At 44.5% G+C, this 23033-nt stretch overlaps 1 protein-coding gene across 1 annotated transcript in view; it reads left to right on the forward strand.

Moving 5' to 3' along the window:
• Positions 1 to 2978: 2978 nt before the first annotated feature.
• The window catches only part of RAD50 (RAD50 double strand break repair protein), a 97393-nt gene continuing 77338 nt past the window's right edge, over positions 2979 to 23033 (forward strand). Inside the window, exons 1-10 of the mRNA XM_066591148.1 lie at positions 2979 to 3078; positions 7803 to 7959; positions 10426 to 10509; positions 11139 to 11290; positions 12650 to 12835; positions 14090 to 14294; positions 17342 to 17470; positions 18492 to 18657; positions 22079 to 22272; positions 22451 to 22657. Of these exons, the coding sequence (XP_066447245.1) occupies positions 7831 to 7959; positions 10426 to 10509; positions 11139 to 11290; positions 12650 to 12835; positions 14090 to 14294; positions 17342 to 17470; positions 18492 to 18657; positions 22079 to 22272; positions 22451 to 22657 (1452 nt within the window). The 5' untranslated portion in view covers positions 2979 to 3078; positions 7803 to 7830. The remainder of the gene's footprint in view (positions 3079 to 7802; positions 7960 to 10425; positions 10510 to 11138; positions 11291 to 12649; positions 12836 to 14089; positions 14295 to 17341; positions 17471 to 18491; positions 18658 to 22078; positions 22273 to 22450; positions 22658 to 23033) is intronic.

Below are 23033 nucleotides of genomic sequence, written 5' to 3' on the forward strand. Positions count from 1 at the left end.
AGGCTGACTGCGAGGAAAAGGTAAGCATTGATTTTTTTCTAGTGACAGAACCCCTTTAACCCCTTCCCTCCATAACACATAAGAGTACGTCATGGCAGCGAGGTAGTTCCCGCAACGTGACGTACCCTTACGTCATGTGGATAGCACGAGATCATAAGCGATCATGATCTCGTGCTATTCGGCAGCGGGAGCCAGCTGTCACTATAGCTGATAGTCGGAGATGCGCCCCCTGCTGTTAATATATTATCACCTTGTATTACGCACGCATATATCCCGTGCAGAACACGTGGTGAATGTAAACAATGAAAGCCAAGGGTTGTCATTCTTCCACTCACACCTGCGTGAATAAATCGCAGTATGCTCTGTGCCCTTGTACGGGCTGCGTATGACACGCTATCCATATACATACACTGCGTACGCTCGCTATCCATATACATACACTGCGTATGACACGCTATCCATATACATACACTGCGTATGACACGCTATCCATATACATACACTGCATATGACACGCTATCCATATACATACACTGCGTATGACACGCTATCCATATACATACACTGCGTATGACACGCTATCCATATACATACACTGCGTATGACACGTTATCCATATGCATACACTGCGTATGACACGCTATCCATATGCATACACTGCGTATGACACGCTATCCATATGCATACACTGCGTATGACACGCTATCCATATGCATACACTGCGTATGACACGCTATCCATATGCATACACTGCGTATGACACGCTATCCATATACATACACTGCGTATGACACGCTATCCATATGCATACACTGCGTACGCACGCTATCCATATGCGTACACTGCGTACGACACGCTATCCATATGTGTACACTGCGTATGCATGCTATCCATATACATACACTGCGTACGACACGCTATCCATATGCATACACTGCGTACGACACGCTATCCATATGCATACACTGCGTATGACACGCTATCCATATGCATACACTGCGTATGACACGCTATCCATATACATACACTGCGTACGACACGCTATCCATATGCATACACTGCGTACGACACGTTATCCATATGCATACACTGCGTATGACACGCTATCCATATGCATACACTGCGTACGCATGCTATCCATATACATACACTGCGTACGCATGCTATCCATATATATACACTGCGTACGCATGCTATCCATATACATACACTGCGTACGCATGCTATCCATATACATACACTGCGTACGCATGCTATCCATATACATACACTGCGTACGCATGCTATCCATATACATACACTGCGTACGCATGCTATCCATATATATACACTGCGTACGCATGCTATCCATATACATACACTGCGTACGCATGCTATCCATATACATACACTGCGTACGCATGCTATCCATATACATACACTGCGTACGCATGCTATCCATATACATACACTGCGTACGCACAGTCTTTCCATACGCATTCCCCGCTTGGTTAAGTTTAAGAAGAAAAGAAATATTACATTGCTCATGACCGCGCCATTCACAGCTATGTGCAGTGCTATATTCATCCCATACGTGGTCTCCGCCGGCAGTAATGTGTACAACACTGTGGGGAGATGTGCAGCGTTGTACGCATACGCCCATGTAAACGAGCCCTAAGGCCCAATTTGCATAAGATCCGTATATCAAGGTGCCCATATGGAATCACGGGGCGTCCGCACATGAACTACAGCATGTGGATTTGTTTTGCATACCGTTTGGTCCGGAAAACAAATTGCAGCACGCTCCAGTTCAGTGCGGTTCGTGCACGGACGGCTTCCACTGGTCAATGGAAGCCGTCCGATCACTGGCCCGTCTGCAATTCAATTGAGGACGGACTGCAGATTCCGCAGGAAAGCAGGAGTTAAAAAAAAACACAAAAACCTCCACTGCGCATGTGCGGGGGAGCACTAAAAGGTCTCCGCGATGAGCCTATATTAGGGCCCCTTCCCACGGACGGATTTCCGCCGGGAAATCCGCTGCATTGCCCGCAGCTATTAGGTTGCATTGAACCTAATAGCACAATGCTTACGGTGCGGAATTCCGCACCGTGAAATCTCCCGTCCTCACCCGTGGCATGCTCTATTTGCCGCGGGTGTACGTGCAGACGGCTTCCATTGCAGTCAAGGGAAGCCATCCGTCACGCTATCTTCCACTGTAGCACAGCGGAAGATAGCGTGAAACCGCTTCCCCGCCTACCGCCAGCCGCGTCATGTGACACTGTGGGCGTGTCATATGACACGGCTGGCGCGTCGTGCTCTATTGCGCATGCGTACCGAAGCGTCATGCAGGACGTAGGACGCCGGATCCGTAGGTAAGTATTGGGGTCTCTGGGGGGGGGAGGGGCGGAGGCGCCGTGACGGGCTCCACTGCGTGTGAGGCCGGCCATAATGATAGGCTCAACGCGGAGAATTGTGGCACGCTGCGATTTTAATCACGTGAACGGGAAATCGCTCTAATTTCCCGCTCGTGCGCAGTAGGCTGCTCTCCATAGTTATCTATGGAAAGTGCGTCCTGCGAGCGCCGAGTGTGAATTATTGCAGCGGGTCTCACAAGGAGCCCTCGCCCGCGGATGGCCAGCCGCAGGAGGTTTAATAACTCCTCCCGTACATTATATGGCACCACAGAGAAATACAACTGGGCTCAGAAAAAACTAACTCAGCGCTCCCACACACTGGGCTGTACTTTATTTAATGCACGTCAATGGGACCTTTTTTTTTAACTTGCCCCCATGTCCGCCATTATACGTCTGACGGACGTCTTATCAGTCCCCCGTAAAGCCCAGCCATAACGCAGAGACCGGCCATCGTCTCTCGTCACCGGCAGTCCCGTCCTGCGGCCGGGTGACTGCTACGTCTGAGCCACAGTGACGGCGGCGGGAGGAGGAGGCGGCGCACTATCCCCGCCGCTACCCGGACGGCTCTGCCATTGGCTCCCAGCGAGGAGGCCGGCGGAGGGGAGACCACGGAAGAGCTCAGCACTGCGGGGCAGCAGCCGGTACAGCACTGTTACCGGGGCAGATAACGGGGGACTAGCACGAGGTACGCTCGCCGGCCGCCGAGGCCCCGTGACAGGAAATGGCGGGAAAGCAGAACAGCTGCTGTTGTATTATGGTGGCCCACGTGTCTTACACAGCATGTATACAGCCACTCTGCAAAGAGGTTCTGCAGCAGCCGGGTGGTCCCTGTAACAGGGCTCAGTGTATACAGTCTGTGTGTGGAGTATAAGCAGCCATAGGATAGTAATATGTCAGATCGCTGACTTCCCCTCTCAGTGATGTTCTGCAGCAGCTGGGCCACTGCATCTGCCCCTGTGGTGCCTCATGCGAGCTGTGCCCACACGGCAAATGTGTTGGTAGGCTAAGGCAATAACCCCCGGGGCGTGCGCTGATACGTTCAGTGTATTCGCCCATGAATCGGGGGTTTAAAAAGTTTTATTTCAATATTCAAACTCTGCGTCAGTGCGTGGCGGTATGAGGGGGGAAAGCGTGGCGCCTGGTCCTGCCGTATCTGTTCTCGGGCTTAGTAATAACACATGGGAATCCCCATATCAGCGGTCTGTTGCGTCCTGTTATGCCGACGTGATTTAATAATACGTCGCATGCCGTTTAATAATATGTTTTTTCTTTTACAGAAATACATGCATTTTGCTTGAACGCCCTCCTGACGAGGCCGCCGTCTAAACGCTGCTAATTATTAATGGAGGAATAACGGTTTTTCTATAGTGGTCCCGCTCGGATGTCGTCACGCTGGTGGGACTATCCTCAGAAAAGATCGGCCCCCTGCACACGGGTGGAAATTCCGCGGCGGGATTTCCCGCAGAATTTCCGCTTGTGGCCGCTGCCATAGGATTGCATTAGATAACGCAATCCTCTGCAGACAGCTGCAATTTGTCCGCGTGAAATCTCACGCGGAAAACAAATCGCGGCATGTTCTATTTCTGTGCGGATCTCACAGATACCCACACAGAAGTGTCAGTAGGAACACAGCGCAGAGAGGAGACGCCAGGAGCGGGTGAGCCGCGGGCCTCTGCAGGGGCACGGGACCGCATCCTCACAGCGGGATCTGACCCGGCCGTCTGCAGGCGGCCATAGGCTGGGGTCCGACACGCATCAATCCGCTTGTTCCCAGAGCCATTGCAGGTCTGAAATGGCGCAGTTCCGTACACCGCTGTGGGATTAAGGCCGGTGTATGTAACTGTGTCCAGTGAAATACACATTGTTTCATCGTGTGGTTTTGGTGTGTACCGTATATACTCCAGTATAAGCCGAGTCAATAAGTTGTACCACAGAAAACTGGTAAAGCGTATTGACTGGAGTATAAGTCGAGCTATACGCAAGTATACACTAGGTAAAAAAAAACGCAATACTCACCTCCCAGCCGGCATCTGTGTCCACGGCGGTGCGGCAAGCCGCTTCAGACTTCTCCCTGCTGTCATCTTCCTGCTCTGCTTTAAATTCCCCCGCCGTCAGCACTGTGTAAGTAAGCGCTGTGATTGGATCGAGCACCAGCGAATCACAGCCGGCGCTCGATAAACCAATCACAGCCATTCAGTGATGTCATTCACTGAATGGCTGTGAACAATCAAACGCCAGCTGTAATTGGCTGGCGTTCGATCCAATCATAATGCTTCCTCACACAGCGCTGACGGCGGGGGAATTGAAAACCAAGCCAGAGAGATGACAGCGGGGAGAAGTCTGAAGCAGCTTGTCGCACCGCCAGGCAGAGCATTGCATCGGGGGCACAGACGCCGGCTGGGAGGCGAGGATTGCGGGGTTTTTTTTCACCTCTCTGGAGTATAAGCCGAGGGGGGCTCTTTCAGAACATTTTTTTGAGTTGAAAAACTCGGCTTATACTCGAGTATATACGGTATTTGTATTTTTATACTCGTATTGCATCCATCTTCACTGCGTTTTTCAAATGCGCACATCACGCACATCGCTACAACACGCATGTACATGAAGCTCATGGTTTCCAGTGGGTTCTCTCAGGCTACAAAACATCTCATGTGAGGGAACCCATCGGAGACCATGGGCTTCAAATACCTGCGTTTTGGGGAGATGTCGCATCCCTACAAAATCGTGCAATTTTGTAGCTCCTGTGAAACGGGCCTTAAAAATGCAGTGACTGCATAAAACATCCACTTTCACAGCATTTTTTTTTACACTCCCATATAATTTCATGGGCAATTTAGGTCCGTGATACGAGCTAAAGCAGATGATGCCGCGCTTTTGGGTTTTTTTGCCCATGAAGTATGCACGCCTAAATATACCAGTTTAATGTATTGGATCTGTATTCTGGGCGTCTGCGCCGCTGCGCTCCCGGCCGTGAAGCATAATCGCTAATGGTTTTTTTTTTTCTCAGGTCATTCCACCTCCGTGCCATAATGCGCCAGTTTGAGAAAAACAGCAGGAATATAAGTTCTGCCCTATCTTTCTCGCATGTAGTATTAACGGGCAAGAAGACTGCTAATGACAAGGAAACCATTGAAATAATCATGGCCGCATAGCGGGACTAAGGTCTCCGTTACACAGGCATTTTTGTACAGCGTTTAGCGCCGCTTTTTTAGCGCTGTACAACGCTCCCATTCATTTCAGCGGGGCTGCTCACACAAGCGTCTTCAATGCTGCGCTTTCACAGCGTTGCCTGTTCTATTTTTGGCCGTTTTCAGCCCTGTGCTGCCCATTGAAATTAATGCGCAGCGCTGCCAAAAACGCTGCACAACTTGGTACTGCACTTTTGACAGGAGAATCCATGGAGCTATTCTAGTTCTGGCGTCCAGTGGCTCTGGGAATTAGCTGATCAGAGGACACTGTACTGCGCATGCGCGCCGGCACAGGATGCTGGACATCGGGCAGCGGATCCGGAGGTGAGTATGGGGTCTCTGGAGTGGCGCCGTGACAGACTCCGCTGTGGAATTCCGCTTGCTTAGCCCGTCACGGCCGTGGGCACTAGGCATTAACGCCCATTTAGACTCAACGATTATTGCTCAAAATTTCCTCAAAAGCCATCTTTTGAGCAATAATCGTTGCATGTAAATGTGCCCATCTTTCACTTTTCTGACGAACCACGGATCTCAGTTTGGCATGAAATCCATCCTTCAGCAGAACAGCTGATAAGAAGGACCACATGCTGTGCTCTGCCCAGGAAGTGCTGATAACATCTGATTACATTGTCTCAGCTGTCAGCCTCGTGGCAGAACAAATGAAGTTTATTCAGATAACAGCGGGCGGTCCTCTTAAAAAATTCAGCTCTTAGTGGCTCACATGCTGCTAATCCGTACTAATAGTCATTAGTACCCATTAGTTGTTTATGCAAAATGATCGCTCAAAAGCCATGATTTGAGTGATCATCTTTGCGTGTAAATGCACCTTTAGGTTCTTCTTACATGTGGTGGATTTGCTGTGGATATTCTGCTGGTGTTGATTTTAATGCAGATCAGCAGTGGACTTCAACTCTTCAATTGATACGGTGAAATCCGCTACAGATCCGCACCAAAATCCACAGCGCAAAATGTTCCGCAAATTTTGGTGCAGATCCACACGAAAATCTACTATTTGTCAACACATGCTTGGTGGAGTAAATGAAATAGATTTTTATCGACGACACAGTATAAAGTGAAAGACCAGAGAAAAACTGGATATTTCCCCATTTGTGACAAAACTTAGAGAACTTGTCACGTATGTTTAGCCCTATAGGCTAAGCTGAGTTGAAAATGAGTCCTAAGATGTAAAAGTTATAATCCCCCCCCCCCATATCATTCGTTCATCCCCCCCCCCTTCCCGCCCCAAGGTGAGCACTGGAATCAGCCGCTGCAGTGCATTGAGCGGTGCTGCTAAGTAGTCCGCCTATCATAAAATTAGACTACATTAAGCGACGGCTTTCAGTGGTGACACGGAGGAGCGACGGGAAAGGTAAGTATAAGGCCGGCCTCATACGAACGGGTCGGATTCCGCATGAGGATTTCTGTAGGGGAAGACCTGCGGTCACAGAAAGTAGTTGCAAATGATCGTGGATGTGAGCGGTTTTCCGGGCAGATGTACGCATATGCACAGAGTATCATCCGCACGGAAGAAAGATCTCTCCACTCCAGCCGGCATTCCGGATTTTGTGTATATTTTCCTATGAAGTAGTGAGCATTTCCACCCCTCATACGCAATGTTAATTGCATATGGGTGACGGAACACTTGATTAGAGGCCGTCCAAGTGGATTCCACACTAAGCAAACGGGCGAACGTTCATATCCTTCATTGCCCGCGTATTGCGGAGTATGCAATTCAAATCCGCCCATGTGAGCTTGGCCTAACTCTTACATCCCTGGACTTGTTGAGTTACCTGTTTTCAACTAAAAAAAATAAAAAAGGAATAAAAAGTGTTCAAAAAGTGGTATCTACCCCATAATCCTACCAGTAGAAACTACCGCTTGCCCCACAAAAAGTAAGCCCTCGCATAGACCCATTGATAGAAAAATAAAAATGTTACGGCTCTTGAAGGGTGGGGATAAAAAAATGATAATGAAAAAATGGCTTGGAACTATCAATTTCACTTTGAATCTACTTTTTTATGTTGTTTCACAATCACTGGCTAGAAGTGGCAGCATAAGGCTGTAGGTTGCCACTAAAATGATGGCTTGACCTACTTCTCACCCACAATGTAGGTTCCATGAGATTTATATCTTCTGGTGTCTGTAACTGTAAGCTGATGATGGTCTGTATGCTGTAGTATGCAGTAAATACACTGCTGAATGGGTTTTTTTTTTCCCGCAGGGCTTTGAAGAGCGTCAACTTTATCAAGATGTCTAAAATAGAGAAGATGAGCATCCTGGGTGTGAGGAGCTTCGGAGTAGAAGATAAAGATAAACAAGTTATAACATTCTTCACCCCTCTAACAATTTTAGTGGGACCGAACGGAGCAGGGAAAACTGTAAGTGTTCAGTACCCCTGTAGCTCGGCGGCTGCTCCTGCTCCCGGGCGGCGATCTCTGCCGCAGGATACCGCAGCGCCCGTGGACAGGGGGCCTAGGGGGAAGTGAAGCATTATATGGTACCCATTGAAAGTTTTTAACAAATATACATGATAGAACTCCTCTCCAGTTAAAGAGGACCCATCACCATAAACAGGCTAACAGTTGTAGTTGAAAAACCAGTAGCTCCTCCCCCAATAAAATAAAAAAGACTCCTTAAAATGACAGTACAATCCCGCTGCATAGCAGTATGTAGATGATTCTGTTCCCAGCAGGAATTTGGTATGAACATCCAGTCTGTATGATCCCTGCATACCCAGCACCTTTCCATAATCCACCATGTGCCATACACTGTCAGAATCCGGGATCTTGCTAATTATTGGAAGCTTCCCTGACTCAAACTAAGAAAGCAGCACAGTAACAAAACACTTATAAGTCAATTAGTGTTAATAGAACTTTTATCAAAGAGTTAAATACTACTGTTTCAATAACAGTTATGATAGCTAGCAAGCTCTCAAGTACTGACAGTGTATGGTGCCTTAGCATAGGTCATCAATAGTAGATCAACGATGGTCTGTCATCTGGGACCTGCATAATTCATCTGTCTGCTGGGCTGATTTCCGCTGGAAGCAGACAGCTTCGTTCTTTCTGCAGTGGCCATGTTTAGTATTGCAGGCTGAGTTCCCATTCATTTCATTTGGAACTTAGCCTGCAATACCAAGTCTAGCCACTGCAATGAGCACAGAGCTGTCTGCTTCCTGTGGAAATCAGCTCAGTGCACAAACCCAACAGCTCTGAAAACGGCTTATCCATGGAGAACCCTGGCGACAGACTCTACAATCTACTATTGATATTAAATAGGCAATTAATTGTTTACAGCCGGAGAATCCCTTTAATAGGGTATTTGAGGATTGATGTTTTTAAATCAGACAATTCATTCAAGATCCTCTTTGGTCCTTTAAGGGGTTTTCTAGGCAATTTTTATTGATCACCTATCTTCGGAATAGGTCATCAGTTGATTGACTAGGATCCGCCGCTTGAGACCCCGACTGATCAACTGTTTGGAGGGAAAGCTGATGTTCCAATCCCTTTATAGTGCGCAACATTGGTAATTGCAGGCGCAGCTCTCATTAAAATCTATGACCTGTAATTGCCAATCCTGGCCACTAAGTAGTGGTCGGAACGATCTGCTTCCGCTCTGTACCCTGAGTATTTTGCTGGCGAGAGCCAGCACCCAAACAGTTGACTTGTCAGTGTCCCGAGTGGCAGACACTCATCAACTATTGATGACCTATCCTGAGTACAGGTCATCAATAAAAAATAGCCCGGAAAACCAAAGACCAAAGTACAACTAGTTTTTGTTATTTAAAGGGGAATTCTCAAATGTATAATTTTGTCATCCTGACCCATTTGTTCTCATCAGCGACCAACAGTCCTGCATTCCTAAGGTGTTGTCAATACTGTCCATCATTAAGCAACTTCCAGGAAGTTCAGGCAAGATAGAAAGTATAATCCTGTCATGTTTAGGAAACATCTGAAGTGTCAAAACCTCAATGACCGATTAGTAGGTTCAGTTTTGCTGAGATTTTCCATTTCATATTCAGAAGCTTCTCACAGTTTCCTGAGTAACAGACTGAAAGTTGTCACTTTTCTAAATAACAGCGAATGCTGACTAACTGACACTTTAAATTATAAGTCATCAGTGATTAAGGTTATTTCACAATGTAAGTTTATTCTTTTTAACTGAGGTTTCCATGGGAAATACTATTGATGACTTATCCTCAGGATAGATCATCAATAGTTGATCGGCTGGGGTCTGTCGCTCGGGACCCCAACTGATCAGCTAAGCGGAGCATGCTGTCAGTGCTGCAAATACACAGAGGTCAGAGTGGAAGAAGTGGAAGTCTTCGCACCAAACTCTGTATAGTCACTGGAACTTGTAACTGCACGCATGGCCCTCATTGAAATCAAACCAAGCTGTGCCTGCAGTTACAAGTGCCGGCCACTATGCAGAGGTCTTCTGCTCCAACCTCTGTATATATGTGGCGCTGACAGCATGCGCCCGCCCAGCTGATCGGTCGGGGTCCCGATCTCGTTTTCAGGGATTTGGACAGAATTTGGAACGTGGTTAAAACTCTGTGAATTCACCATAACATTGTCTTATGCCAGCATGTCTAAGTGTTATGGGTATAAGGACAGAAAAAGGATTTTCTGTCCGCAGTAACCAACTATTAATCACATACACTGCAGCAATTTAAATAACATTAAATATCAGGTGGTTCATTATTATGACTGTAAGTATATTAAGATAATTAACAATTTTGTGGAAATTATCTCAGAATGAATCCATTGTGCAAAAATTACAATTTTGACTGAAAAGCATATTATTCAAATGTAAATAACAAATTCTTTCTTATTACATTTCAGACCATTATCGAGTGTCTTAAGTATATTACAACAGGATTTTTCCCACCAGGATCAAAAGGGAATACCTTTGTGCATGATCCCAAGGTAATTTATAAGCATTTTCTGCCTCTCTTTGCCCTCATCTTCTAGAGTGACGGCTGTCTCCCTATACACAAAGGTGAGACAGCGGAGTCTCTGCATGATGCAAGCGGAGAGAGGCCAGCATAGCCTACCGCCGCAACTCTCCCTTCTTTCACTCCCGCTGCCCCTTACCCCCTTCCCGCATTTGCTCGGACGAGTAATCAGTTACTCGAGAAGACTGATGCTCGCTCGAGTATCATCCTTAAACGAGCGTGCTCGCTCATCTCTAGTTTTTATGGAGCGTGCCTTTCTCCTTTGTTGTTGCTTGTTAAGCCCTTTGACTCACGGTCAGCCTGAGCACTTGAGAACCTAAACCGGGGTAACTGGTACTTGCTAAACAGGTGAAGGGAACGTGTTATGTATTTTGGAACTTAAGACTTGATTTAACAAGATGCATATTGTGGAATGTAATATTGTGGTCTGTGATCTCAAACTAGCACTGATTCTTGAATAAAAAGAACTCTATAGAATAGTCAAACCCCACAGAGGGAAGAATTTTCATCAGTTAGAGCCTAGACATCAGACTTCCTAATCATATTTAGATGTGCTTTTGTAATTTAATTTGAATTGTATTTGTTTCCTCGTTTTTTTAGGTTGCTCATGAAACAGATGTCAGAGCCCAGATTCGTTTACAGCTTCGCGATGTAAATGGAGAAATTGTAGCTGTTCAGAGATCCATGGTGTGCACACAAAAAGGGAAAAAGACTGAATTTAAAACACTGGAAGGAGTGATCACGAGAATGAAGTAAGCTGACTTTTGTTTCTTTTCTTAAATTATCCACTGGTCAGAAAATTATATGAACAAGTGCCAAGTTAAATTTTTGTGTGGGATTGCATAATAAAAAGTACAAATGCAGAATCAAAAGTGCTGAAAGTGAAAGAGATGCATCTCTAATCCTTTGGTAAAGCAGAAGTTCATGTGGTAGGAGACTTTCATGCGGTAGGAGACTTGGGGCTCTTTTACATGGGATGACTTGTCGGATTCAGATGCCAGACTGGTCATCCCAGCGATAATAGATCCTGTACTTTTACACAGGAACGATCGTCGCTGACTTGAATGGAGGTGGAGGTGGAGGGGGTCGGGGATCGCTCCTGCACACCCGTCTCCATTCGCAGTTAGCAGGCAGTCGTTCATAAGTGAGCGACTGTCTGTTTCCACAGGCCGATCTGTCATTCAGTTTTCTGCATGTAGAAACTGAACGAAGAACAAGAAGCAAACAAATTCTTGTTCATCATTCAGTCGAGCATGCATTTCATGGATGTGGGAATCTGAACAATTTATCGGTCTGTATAAAAGGGCCCTTAGAGACGTTGTCCCGAAAATCATGTTTATATTAGATGTTACGAACATCCAGTAGTCTGAATCATTCAATAGTTTGCAAAGTTTAATTATTCAACTATTCAAAGCCTGCAGATTTGTTGCAATATTTTATCATTTATGTAAACACTTCAGTAACCTGTCCAGCAAAGTGATGACAGAGCTACATGCAGCTGCTACAGAATGCACTGACCTACAATAGGCCGGTCTCACACAACCGCATCCTAATTGCGGATTCTGCAAGCATTAATGCAGATCAATCAAATGCATTGAATTACTCAGTTCCGTCCATATTAGCATGTCGGGATTGTTTAATCCGCTCATGGAAAATGGAACGCAGCATGTTCTATTCTACCTCGGATATCTGTGATATAGAGCCCATTGTTCTCTATGGTCGCGGATATACCTGCAGCTCATATGCAGTTAAATTGCGTCTGGGCTGTGGGTATTCGTGTCATTGCTATGCGATGGCATGCAAAATGTAAAGCAAAAAAAGGTGTACTGCGCATGATCACCTGCTTGAGCACACGCTCATGCACAGTACAATTTTGCTGCCACATGCAGGATCATGACCGGGCTCACAGCTGGAATCCGCCTCTGGCATTCGCAAGTGGATTCCGCTTACGGCCGTGTTAGCCTGGTCTTACACTTTTTGAAAGGCTTCTCGATTCCTTGTATGAGGACAAATCCCTAAGCTTATGGTTCTGATGACTTCTTCTTGTTTAGATTTTGGCAAGAAAACGTCTTGTATTTTATGTGCTGCTAACCATTTCTCTTTGCTGATAGGCATGGTGAAAAAGTAAGCCTGAGTACAAAGTGTGCAGAAATGGACAAAGAGATGATAAGTGCCTTAGGAGTGTCCACTGCTGTACTGAACAACGTCATATTCTGTCACCAGGAGGATTCTAACTGGCCTTTAAGTGAAGGGAGGCAGCTAAAGATAAAGTTTGATGAGATATTTTCTGCAACTAGGTAAATAGTTAATGTTGTGTCATCTTTAAATCCACAGATCTAAAAACTGCCTGAGATTATATTTAGGTTTTCAGTGCATGTAGATTAATGCTTCCTTGTAAACATTGTCACATTACGTTGTACATTTTATGCGGCCATGTGTTAAATTAAGAAATTGCTTAACCCATCAAGGCGACTAAAGAAATGGCTTAAACCATCAAGGTCATTGCACGATGCAAATAAATGGATCTATTAATTTAGGCCTAATCAGTGCTGTATACTCCTGGATACATCGTTAGCCATGATTGTAAGCATAAATGTTTTTCATTGCCTGTTTTGGGATTTGCTATGGAAGTGACAAAATGCAGATACCTTTTGTGACTTACAGTAAGTCCGCCTGTCAACAGGCGTTGTGATATACCGCCGCAGGAGAACACTTTATCACCGCGATGAACCTTATATAAGTTCATCGTGGCATGCCGTGATTTTTACACACGAGCGGAAAATCACTGTGATTCTCCGCTCGTGTTTATTGGGCTGCACTTTCCATAGTTATCCTATGGAAAGTGTTCATTGTGTTACCCGCGTGTGGATTATCGCTGCGGTTAATGCAGTAAAATATCGCCCGTGGACAGGAGGCCTAAGATGTGATTGCATCAGCAAGAGCTGATCAGTCAAATCTAATACATTTTTAAAATGAATTTCATACTCTTAGGCCTCCCTAACACAGGCAGTTTTTACTGCGAATAATGCTGCATTTTGAACCCCGCGGTAATCACGGTATAACACTCCAATCAAAATCAATAGGACCTCGTAGACATGCGTTCGATGACTGCGCTTTCCAGTGCTGCGAATTTTGATCTCTGCCTGCTCTATCTTTGGCCGTTAGCACCTCTAATCACCCATCACAATGATGGGTGTGCTTGAACACGCTGTCGGCCACAGGGAGTTGCTGCTGAAAATGAACATAAGGTCGTGGCGCTGTGCCACATTCATGTGTGAGAGGACCCTTATAAGTACAAGATATTGCTAGGCCATGTCATTAGTTTTTGATCAGTGAGGATCCGATTGCTGGCCCCCTTTCTGATCCTTGAAATGAAGTGGCCGCAGTGCCAGTTTAGTGTCGTCGCCCCTTCACAATTTGCACAGGGGATAACCAGGAACTCCACTGTGCAGGCAACTGTAGCATACCCCAATTCTCAATATAGGCTAGGAGGTTAATATAATGGCATATCCTAACATTAACCTATAACAATAATTTATTTTGCTTTTTAGATACATAAAAGCCCTAGAGACTTTGAGGCAAGTAAGATTGAAGCAGGCCCAACGTGTAAAAGAATGTCAAGCAGAACTTAAATATCTTAAACAAAACAAGGAGAAAGCCCAGGAAATCCGGGACCACCTTCACAGTAAAGAAACACAGTTGGCGGCTTCCAGAGAAAATGTGAAGTCTATTGAGAATCAACTTGAGCCTCTCAAGGTACCGTTTGTGGTGTTCATGAGATGATGAAATTCTGTACCTTTCTTTTGCATTAGTTTTGTTATATCTCCTACATTGTCCAAGCTGTCTAACCGGTATATCAAACGCTAACTGCAGAAACTTTTAGTCTACAGAATAAATTTGCAATGGAAGATAAAATGGCTTAGGTAACAACACTTGCCATACTCGGAGATGAAATGAAGGATTTGGGCAGAAGCCTAAACAAACATTGACTGCAAAGAAGAGATGCTATGTACAGCAAATATGACAAGAGGGATTATAATAACTTTTGGAATTGAAGGGATTGTAAAGGACGAGAAAAACGTGGCTGAATTCTTTCAAAAAATTGACGCTGTGCTTATACACAGATTGTGTTTTTTTTAACTGGAAGAAATCAGACCTATTTTTCTAATTCTGTGTAACCCCTCTAAGGCCACTCTTACACAGGTGTATGTAAAAACACCACCGGTTTAAACGCAGCGTCTTAAAACAGCGTTTTTAAACGCATTCAACAGTGTTTTTAATGCAGCCCATCATTGCAATGTGTGATGTAGTGCGTTAAAAAGTGCTGCAACACACTAAAATGGAACGCCACACTAAACTACTCATTTGAGAAGCCCCATTGAAATCAATGGAGGCTCAGTACAGCGTTGTAAAACAACACCTATGTGATAGTGGCCTTACTCATTCACTGCCACAGACCTATGTAATACATAATGACTTTAAATGTTTGCCATAGCTAGAATATTAGAGCTAAATCCTAGTAGTATATAGTATATAGTATATAGCCCGATATCTTGGACCTAGTATCATTTGAAGGCCAATATTTTAGGTGCAGCACTGGGGAGCAGCATGAAAAGCTTTATGTCTTGTCTTTCTCCCTCTCCTGTGATACCTTGTCACAGAAAGTTATCGCATCTTAACCCCCCCCCCCCTCCCCCCGTCCCGCCCCTCTCCATTCAGTTAACATAGTGGTCGTTCAATACTGAACGTCTTCTATTTACACTGCACTGTCATAGTTAAACACATCGCTTATCGTTTATGCTGCATAAATGATGGACAATGAGCTAATCGCTGATCGCTCAGTGTAAACAGCAGCCGTTCAGTACTGAACAGCCGCTATGTTAAGTGAATGGAGAGGGGGAAACGCGAGAAGAGAAATCTCCTGCAGCCGCCCAGCTGTCAAGAAACGATACCCGCTCCTGTGCAAAAGCCTGTGAGCGGGTACTTGCGGGGACGAATGTCAGGCATCATTTGCCCGACATTTGTCCTATCTAAATAGTCCTTTAGTGATATGAAAAGCAAGGATCAAAGCCTGTTTCTGTCATCTAATAACCATTGCACTAAATCAGGAGATTTTTCATCTTTCTGACAGCATCTGGATTATAGACATTTTTAGTCAATTTAGTTCTGGTTAATATGATTGTAAATGCCTGTACACCTAAGTGTCATGTACGAATTTTGCAACTCTCCATATTTTATTTTTAGCAGGTTTTATGTATCCTAGGCTCTGCTTGGGTCAAACTCTTAGGGTGGGTTCACACGTGCGTGTTTTTGTGCGTGCATACGCGCACACAAAAACACGTGTCTATTACAAGCAATGCATTCCCTATGGTGTGTTCACATGTCTGTGCTTTACAGGTGTGCGCCTGCAAAGATAGGACATGTGTGCACCATAGGGAATGCGCGCATTGTCTTCAATGGAGCCGCGGCTGCTGCCGGCGGCTCCATTGAAGACAATAATCTGCCGGCACCCTGTAATTGTTTTTCAGGGAAGAGCTTTAAGTATAAGCTCTTCCCTGAAAAACCAACATTTTAGTGTAAAAAAAAAAAAAATATATATATACTTACCTATCCGCCGCTGCCGTGTCCCCCGCGGGGATGAAGAACACATCTGCTGCATGCGGCAGATGTTATCTTCATCACTGTGGGGAAAAATAATTCCCTGCTGCATCTGCCACATCTGTGACAGATGCGGAAAAGGAATTCTAATTCCCCGCAGGGATAAAGAACACATCTGCCTCATGTGGCAGATGTTTTCTTTATCCCTGTTGGGAATAAAGAATTCCCTGCTGCACCTGTCACAGATCTGACAGATGCGCCAAAGGGATTCTAAATCTCCACATTGAATAAAGAATTCCCTACTGCAGCTGTCACAGATGACAGCTTCGGTAGCGGATCCAGCTGCCGGCATCCTGTAATTGTTTTTCAGGGAAGGGCTTTAGGTATAAGCCCTTCCCTGAATAACAAGGCAAAGTAGTGTAAAAAAATAGTAAACACCACATACTCACTTTCCTTCAGCTGCCGGGGCTCAGCTGCGTCCTTTCTGCGCTGTCCCCGGCTCTGTAATGCAGTTCTTTGAGCAGCCAGGGATTTAAAATCACTGTCAGCTGCAAGAGCTGCTTGTGATTGGCTGAGGCACTCAGCCAATCACACACGCTCCATTGAAGACAATGCGTGCACCTGCAGACACGCGTGTTTTTGTGCGTACAGGGGTGCGCACCTATGTACGCACACGCTCGTGCTCGTGTAAAGCCACCCTTAGTCACAAACATGGATTTTAATGTAATTTTGACAAAATTTTATATTTTGATGCAAAATTGCATGAAGGTGTATCTGTGATTGTGAAGTGCTGGGTAGCATTTTCACAGCATACCTGGTGCCTTTGACAAAATATATTGATATGAAGTATAATCAGATTTTTTTTTTGTTTGTTTTAATTGTAAAATTTAGATTTCATCTGTCAAAATGTTTGCAAATTGTCCTGCCCGCAAAACTGTTATTTATCCATTTAAGACCATGTAGGCACTTTATACCTTACTTTAGGTAACTGTAGGGCATGCATGAAAACTGTCTCGGAGAAGGGCGTGTTTGTCAGGGACAGTTTTTATACATGAGGCCAAATCGTTTTCTTAGTGACAGCGAATTGCTCTACGATTTATTTCGCTCCCTTGCACATAGAGTTCAGGCGCTACAAAATGTGCTAAAACTAGTTTTTTGTACGGTGAATGTAATGAAACAATTTAAAAGATTTCTTTTCATTTCAGAGTCGTCTGTCTGACATTCAGCGCAACCTTTCTAAAGTGATGAAGTATGACAATGACATACAATCTCTGGAAAGCAGGAAGAGAACTATGGAAAAAGATAATCAAGATCTGGAGGAGAAAATTGAAAAGGTTTTACAATAAGCTATTTCTGGTTTACACTCTTTCATCTATTAAAGAGGACCTGTCATCATTACAGATGAGCGAGCATGCTCAATAGGGGAGGGAGAGGGGGAAGGGGGTGGGAAGGGACAGGGAGGGCCCCCCCCGCCCCTGCATGGCGCTAGGTCGAGTACTCAGTTACTCGAAAAGATCAATGCTCAATCGAGCATCAGGCTTAAACGAGCGTGCTTGCTCATCTCTAGTCATCATTTAACTGTTCTCCAAGTCCCATAGACCATTTTGTAATCTCTTATTTTGCAGAAGGGTTTAAATGCTTCTTTTGTGAGAGACAGGAGACCAGAGGTTGCTTTCTCGCCCTGTTTCACTTTTCAGGGAAGCAGTCTTTGAAGTCATGTGCGCTCTTCTTTCTATAAGTGAAGTGGAATCATTATATAAAGAAAAATGATACAACTTATAGTTGAATTTTCAAGTTCTTAGAAGATGTACGAGTATGCTGTCATTGAATGAAAATATTCTTGTTAACATTCAGAATTTGAAAGGTCAAGCAGACCTGATACATTCTTTACCCATTCCATGCAATCCTTTGTCAGATAAGCCACAGTGTAAACCTCTCTCATACAGTAATAACTTTTTATTTATATAAAACTGAATAATCGCATTAATGGCTTTTATTATCTGGTCCAAAAATCTTTGTAAAGAGTAAGTTAGGACCTGTCAGTACCAGGTCAGATATTGTCATATGTGTGCTATGCTCGTAGGCCATTATAACCTATGATTAACAGTGGTTATAACTAAAAGGGCTATTTTAAAGGAGTTCTCCAGCTACCGACCTGAATTTTTTTTCTTTTTTTTGTATTCTGAGAATGCTTTAAAATAATTAAAGAAGTAATACCTTACTGACCTACCACCACTCCCGTCATCCTCATAGAGCAGATAATCTGCCCATGTACACCGAGGTAACTTCCACTGACTGACAGATAGTTCATGTAGTGTATGATTGATTGTATTATGTATACTGTTGTAATTTTAGGTCTTTCAAGGAAGTGATGAAGAACTAAATGAAATGTATCAGAATCACCAGAGGACTGTGAGAGAGAAGGAGCGAAAAATGAATGATTACCAGCGTGAAATTGATAGATCAATTAAAGAGTATCAAAGATTTAACCGAGAGAAGGGAGAACTGTTGGTGCAACAAGGTTGGTTCCTTTTTATTTTCAATGGGAGACATCACAGCAACCCATGAGAAAAATGCTATATAGAATTCATATAATAGCTAGAAATAGTGCTACTCCTCATGTGTACACACAACACTTTATTCTGGAAAGTCACCTAAAATGTTAGGTACTACAATTTTGTCAAATGTAGTTCCTCTGCGTTTGCCCTTCCTTGCATTTTGTGTACACTTTTTTGTGGAAGAAAATAACATGGCATACCACGTTTTCTGTCTTTCAAAAAAGAAACAAATGCTATAAACAGTGTATAATAAGATTTTTGTACTTGCCCTAAAATCTCTCATCTCGTTCAATGGGGAACACAGCTTAGGACCATAGGTTAGCTACTGTCACATACACTAAGCAAAAAAAAGTGTTCGTTCCTCCTACCAGCTATATCCCTCCTGCAGACACTAAGCTAGCCAGTTTGTATGCAAGCAAGTAGGATAGAAAGAGATTAAAAAGTTAAAGAGAAAACTGTAAACCTTAAACAATGTAACTGAGCTCAGAACCATGTGCAACTCCAAGGAAAACGTTCCAGCAAGGTTAAGAACATGGTAAATAGGTGAACAACGTTTAACCACACTTTAGGTGGGTGCTGTGGCTCCAATGAATCAAATGAGAGAGAGATTTTACTCTAAGTACCAAAATCTTATTTCTTCATCCGTTGCATTGGGGGACACATAAATGTGGTCAGTTCATGGCCCTTTGCAAGACTCTTTGACCTACAGATGTGTCAACAGATGTAAAAGTGTGCACTCAATAGAATTTAAAGGTGTGCAGAGAAGACCACGTAGCGGCCTTACACTCTTGAAAAGCATAGGTGCTGTTGTGTACCGCCCAAGACGCACCCACTGCTCGAGTACAGTGTGCAGTAACACAGAAGGGAAGCTCCCTGCCTTTGGCACAATAGGCCTCCACACTGCAGACCTGATCTGACGTGAGATAACGCCTTTCAGAATCACAAAAAGAGCGCCTGAAAGAAGACGTTTGAGAGAGATAAATCTCAATTTCTCGAAAGTGGATTCCCTTGTGTGCATGATGGAGCGAAAGAAGAAGGCAAAACAATATCCTCATTCATGTGGAAGGCTGATAACCCCTTAGGTAGGAAGGAGGGCGTAGGACCACCTTGTTCTGTTGGAAGACAGTGAACGGAGGTTTGGCTGACAAGGCTGCTAGCTCAGAAACCATGTTGATGGAAGTGATAGCTACTTAATAGGCTATCTTACAGGAGAAAAGGCTGCACGTTCAGTACCAGATTAAAGACAGGAGAATGGTATGGAGGAGCGGCATGAGCAACACCTTGTAGAAAGGCAGAGACGGTTGACTTTCAGGCCAGAGGGTGTTAAAAAAGAATCAACAATGCCGATACCTGACCTTTTATGGAACTAAGGCCCAGTTCCATGTCAAACTCTTCTTGTGGGAAAGATAGAAGGCAAGATGGTGAAAAACGTAAAAGGAAAAAGTCATGTTGTTTGCACCCATGAAAGAACATCTTACACACACAATTATAAAGTAAGAAAGAGGAGGACTTCCTAGCCTTCATCATAGTCCTGTAGTCCCTGAATCAGAAACACTGAATGCCAATGAAAAAAGAGGTGGCGTGTTGCCCGCTGCTGGTGCCTGCCCTACTTCGGTTGACTCCAGTGTGTCTGTGCTCTTTAGGTTGACTCCTTCCAGCCTGCTGGTGCTTCTTTGATTGCTGCCCCTTCCGGCCTGCTCTCGTCATGTCACGAGGGAGGCATTCCCTTCCCACCACATGATTGGCTAAGACTTCCAGTGGTGGGATTTCCGCTACTGGGGATCCGTCCTGCCTCCATTTTTTAACACCTCTCATTCTGGATGGCATTTTACCTGCGGCTCCTTTGTTTCAAGGCTCCTGTATCTGGGTAAAACCTGCCCTTGGCAGCACCTCACTGCTAGAGCACATCTGTAGCTTCTCAGCCTGTCACTACCACATTGTGCATACGTTGCAGTTAGGTATCTTTTGCTCACATAAGGCTTCAATGCAGTATAGGTACACTTGTCAGTATAGTAGAAAGAAGCAGCAGCCCAATTTTTCGTTCCGTTCATCGCTCCAGCCCATGGCCTTCAGAGTCATGTCTGTCCCCTCAGGAACATAAACAAAAATGCTTGTGTTTCAAACTGCTCCCTTTCTGCCGTCTTCACCAAGAGGGTTTCATTGTTTGTGGGTGAAGTTCTCCTATGAAGGGCGGTCGCCACCCCCGGTTATCCAGGGTGGGGGCCGTCTTCCGCTTTTCAGGGACCTGTGGTTTGCTCTTGGTTGCGCAAGATCATCGCTTCGGGGTACGCTATAGCTATTCGTTCTGCTCCCCAGAGCGTTTTTACCTGCTTTTTTCCCCACCATCCGATCCAGCCATATATCAGGTACCTTTTTGAGCCATTCAAGATTTACTCGACCAAGGCGTCATAGCTCCTGCCCCTTCTTTCAAAATTTCTGGCTTTTACTCCAACCTTTTTGGTCACAAAAAAGACTGATTTGTTCACCTGGTCCTAGATCTGAAACTCCTGAATCGCCCTAAAGTAAGTAATTTTTGTATGCAATCCATCACATCAGCTCACCTTTCTCTGCCTATTTTTTGATAGGGTTCAGGCGAAGGTACAACTTCCGAGGGACAAGCTCTCAGTTATGCAGCAGCGCACCTGCTTTCTGCAGTCATGTACTACAATTTCCATCTGCCATGGCATGCGGGTGCTAGGACTCATGGTAGCCGCATTCAAGGCGCATCTGTACGTTCAATTCCACACTTGCCCAGTACAATGAGCCATCCTATCCAGCTGGAACAGATCGCGTGCATGATTCCCTCCTTTAGTGCTTGAAGTCACCCAACCTCTCAGGGGAGATCCTTCCTCCTCCTTTGCTTAAAAGTGATAATGACAGACACCTGGCTTTTAGGCTGTGTGGGATCCTCAGCAGCTTGTCAGTGCAGTGACCGTGGACCAACCCGAAATTGTCCCTCCACATCAGTGTACTGGAACTTCGAGCCATCTGCCCGTTTCTAGCCCATTGGTCCCGGATTCTGGACAGTCATCCGATCTGTGTTCAAATGGACAACACAATGGCCATTACGTATATAAACCACCAGGGTGGCACAAGAAGCGCAATGGTGATGAGGGGTGCTGCTGAAGTTTTCTGCAGAGTGAAGGGAGTATAAACTTTGTTTCATCCACAGGAGAGCCCTTTGTAGATAAAATTGTTCTTTTGGACGACACCTTTCAAGCAGTAAAAAAGTTATGGGTAAAAAATATGTTCTTTGAAAAATGTTGCAGGGTTGTCCCCTTGAAGTCATTAATTCCCTTTGGTTTTCTTCAGTGATGCTTCTTTGTTTTTATATTTAGTGTTAATGTTTGGATTGATTACATCTATACTTATTAATTCATTCAGGACGTCTACAGATGGAGGCTGACCAGCATCAACAGCATATCAGAACCAGAGACTCTCTTATAAAAGCCTTGGCGGCACAGTTAGAATTTGATGGATTTGAGCGTACGCCGTTTAACAACAGACAGACAACCAGCTTCCAAAGACTGATCAAAGAGAGACAAGAAAAGGATGAAGCAGATCTTAAGCAAATAATGGTAATGATTCCGTTCTTTCTGTGTCAGGAAAATACCAGCAGATGTGTTCTTTATGAAAATGAGAGCCCTATTTGATAACTTCTTCAAAGCATACAATATTGTATCTGAAACCCTGTTAGACATCAACTGCAAACTTTTCTCTATGACATGCTGATGCTTTTTCTTTCTACATTTGTAGAAAGAATTTTCAGATAAGGAAGCGATGAAGCAGAGACAAATAGATGAAATTAGAGACAAGAAGACGGGACTTGAACGGATCATTGAGCTGAAAATTACTATGCAAAGTAAAAAGCAAGCAGACCTAAAAAACATTAAGTTAGAACTCCAACAACTTGAAGGCTCCTCGGACAAACTTCAAGAACTTGATGAAGAACTCTTAAAAGCGGTGAGTGTGCCAATTTAACTATACCAATAAATCTTGAAAGAGAAATCCTTTCTATGAAATATACCTTTACACTCTTCTAATGTCTTTTTGAACATTAATCAGTAATGTGATTGACTTCCTAGGAAGTAAGATTTCTTGTTTAAAGCAGATCTGCTTTAACCCCTTAGTGAATATGCCTTTTTAATGACCTCACTAATAGGCTTATAATTTGCACATACCGTATATACCGGCGTATAAGACGACTTTTGAACCCCGAAAAATCTGCTCTGCAGTCGGGGGTCGTCTTATGCGCCGGTAATACAAAAAAAAAAAAGTGTAAAAAAAAAAAATTTTATTACTCACCTCCCACGGCGTCCTGTCGCGCTCCGGCAGGATG

Source organism: Eleutherodactylus coqui, chromosome 2, assembly GCF_035609145.1.
Source record: "Eleutherodactylus coqui strain aEleCoq1 chromosome 2, aEleCoq1.hap1, whole genome shotgun sequence".
Classification (NCBI taxonomy): Eukaryota; Metazoa; Chordata; class Amphibia; order Anura; family Eleutherodactylidae; genus Eleutherodactylus; species Eleutherodactylus coqui.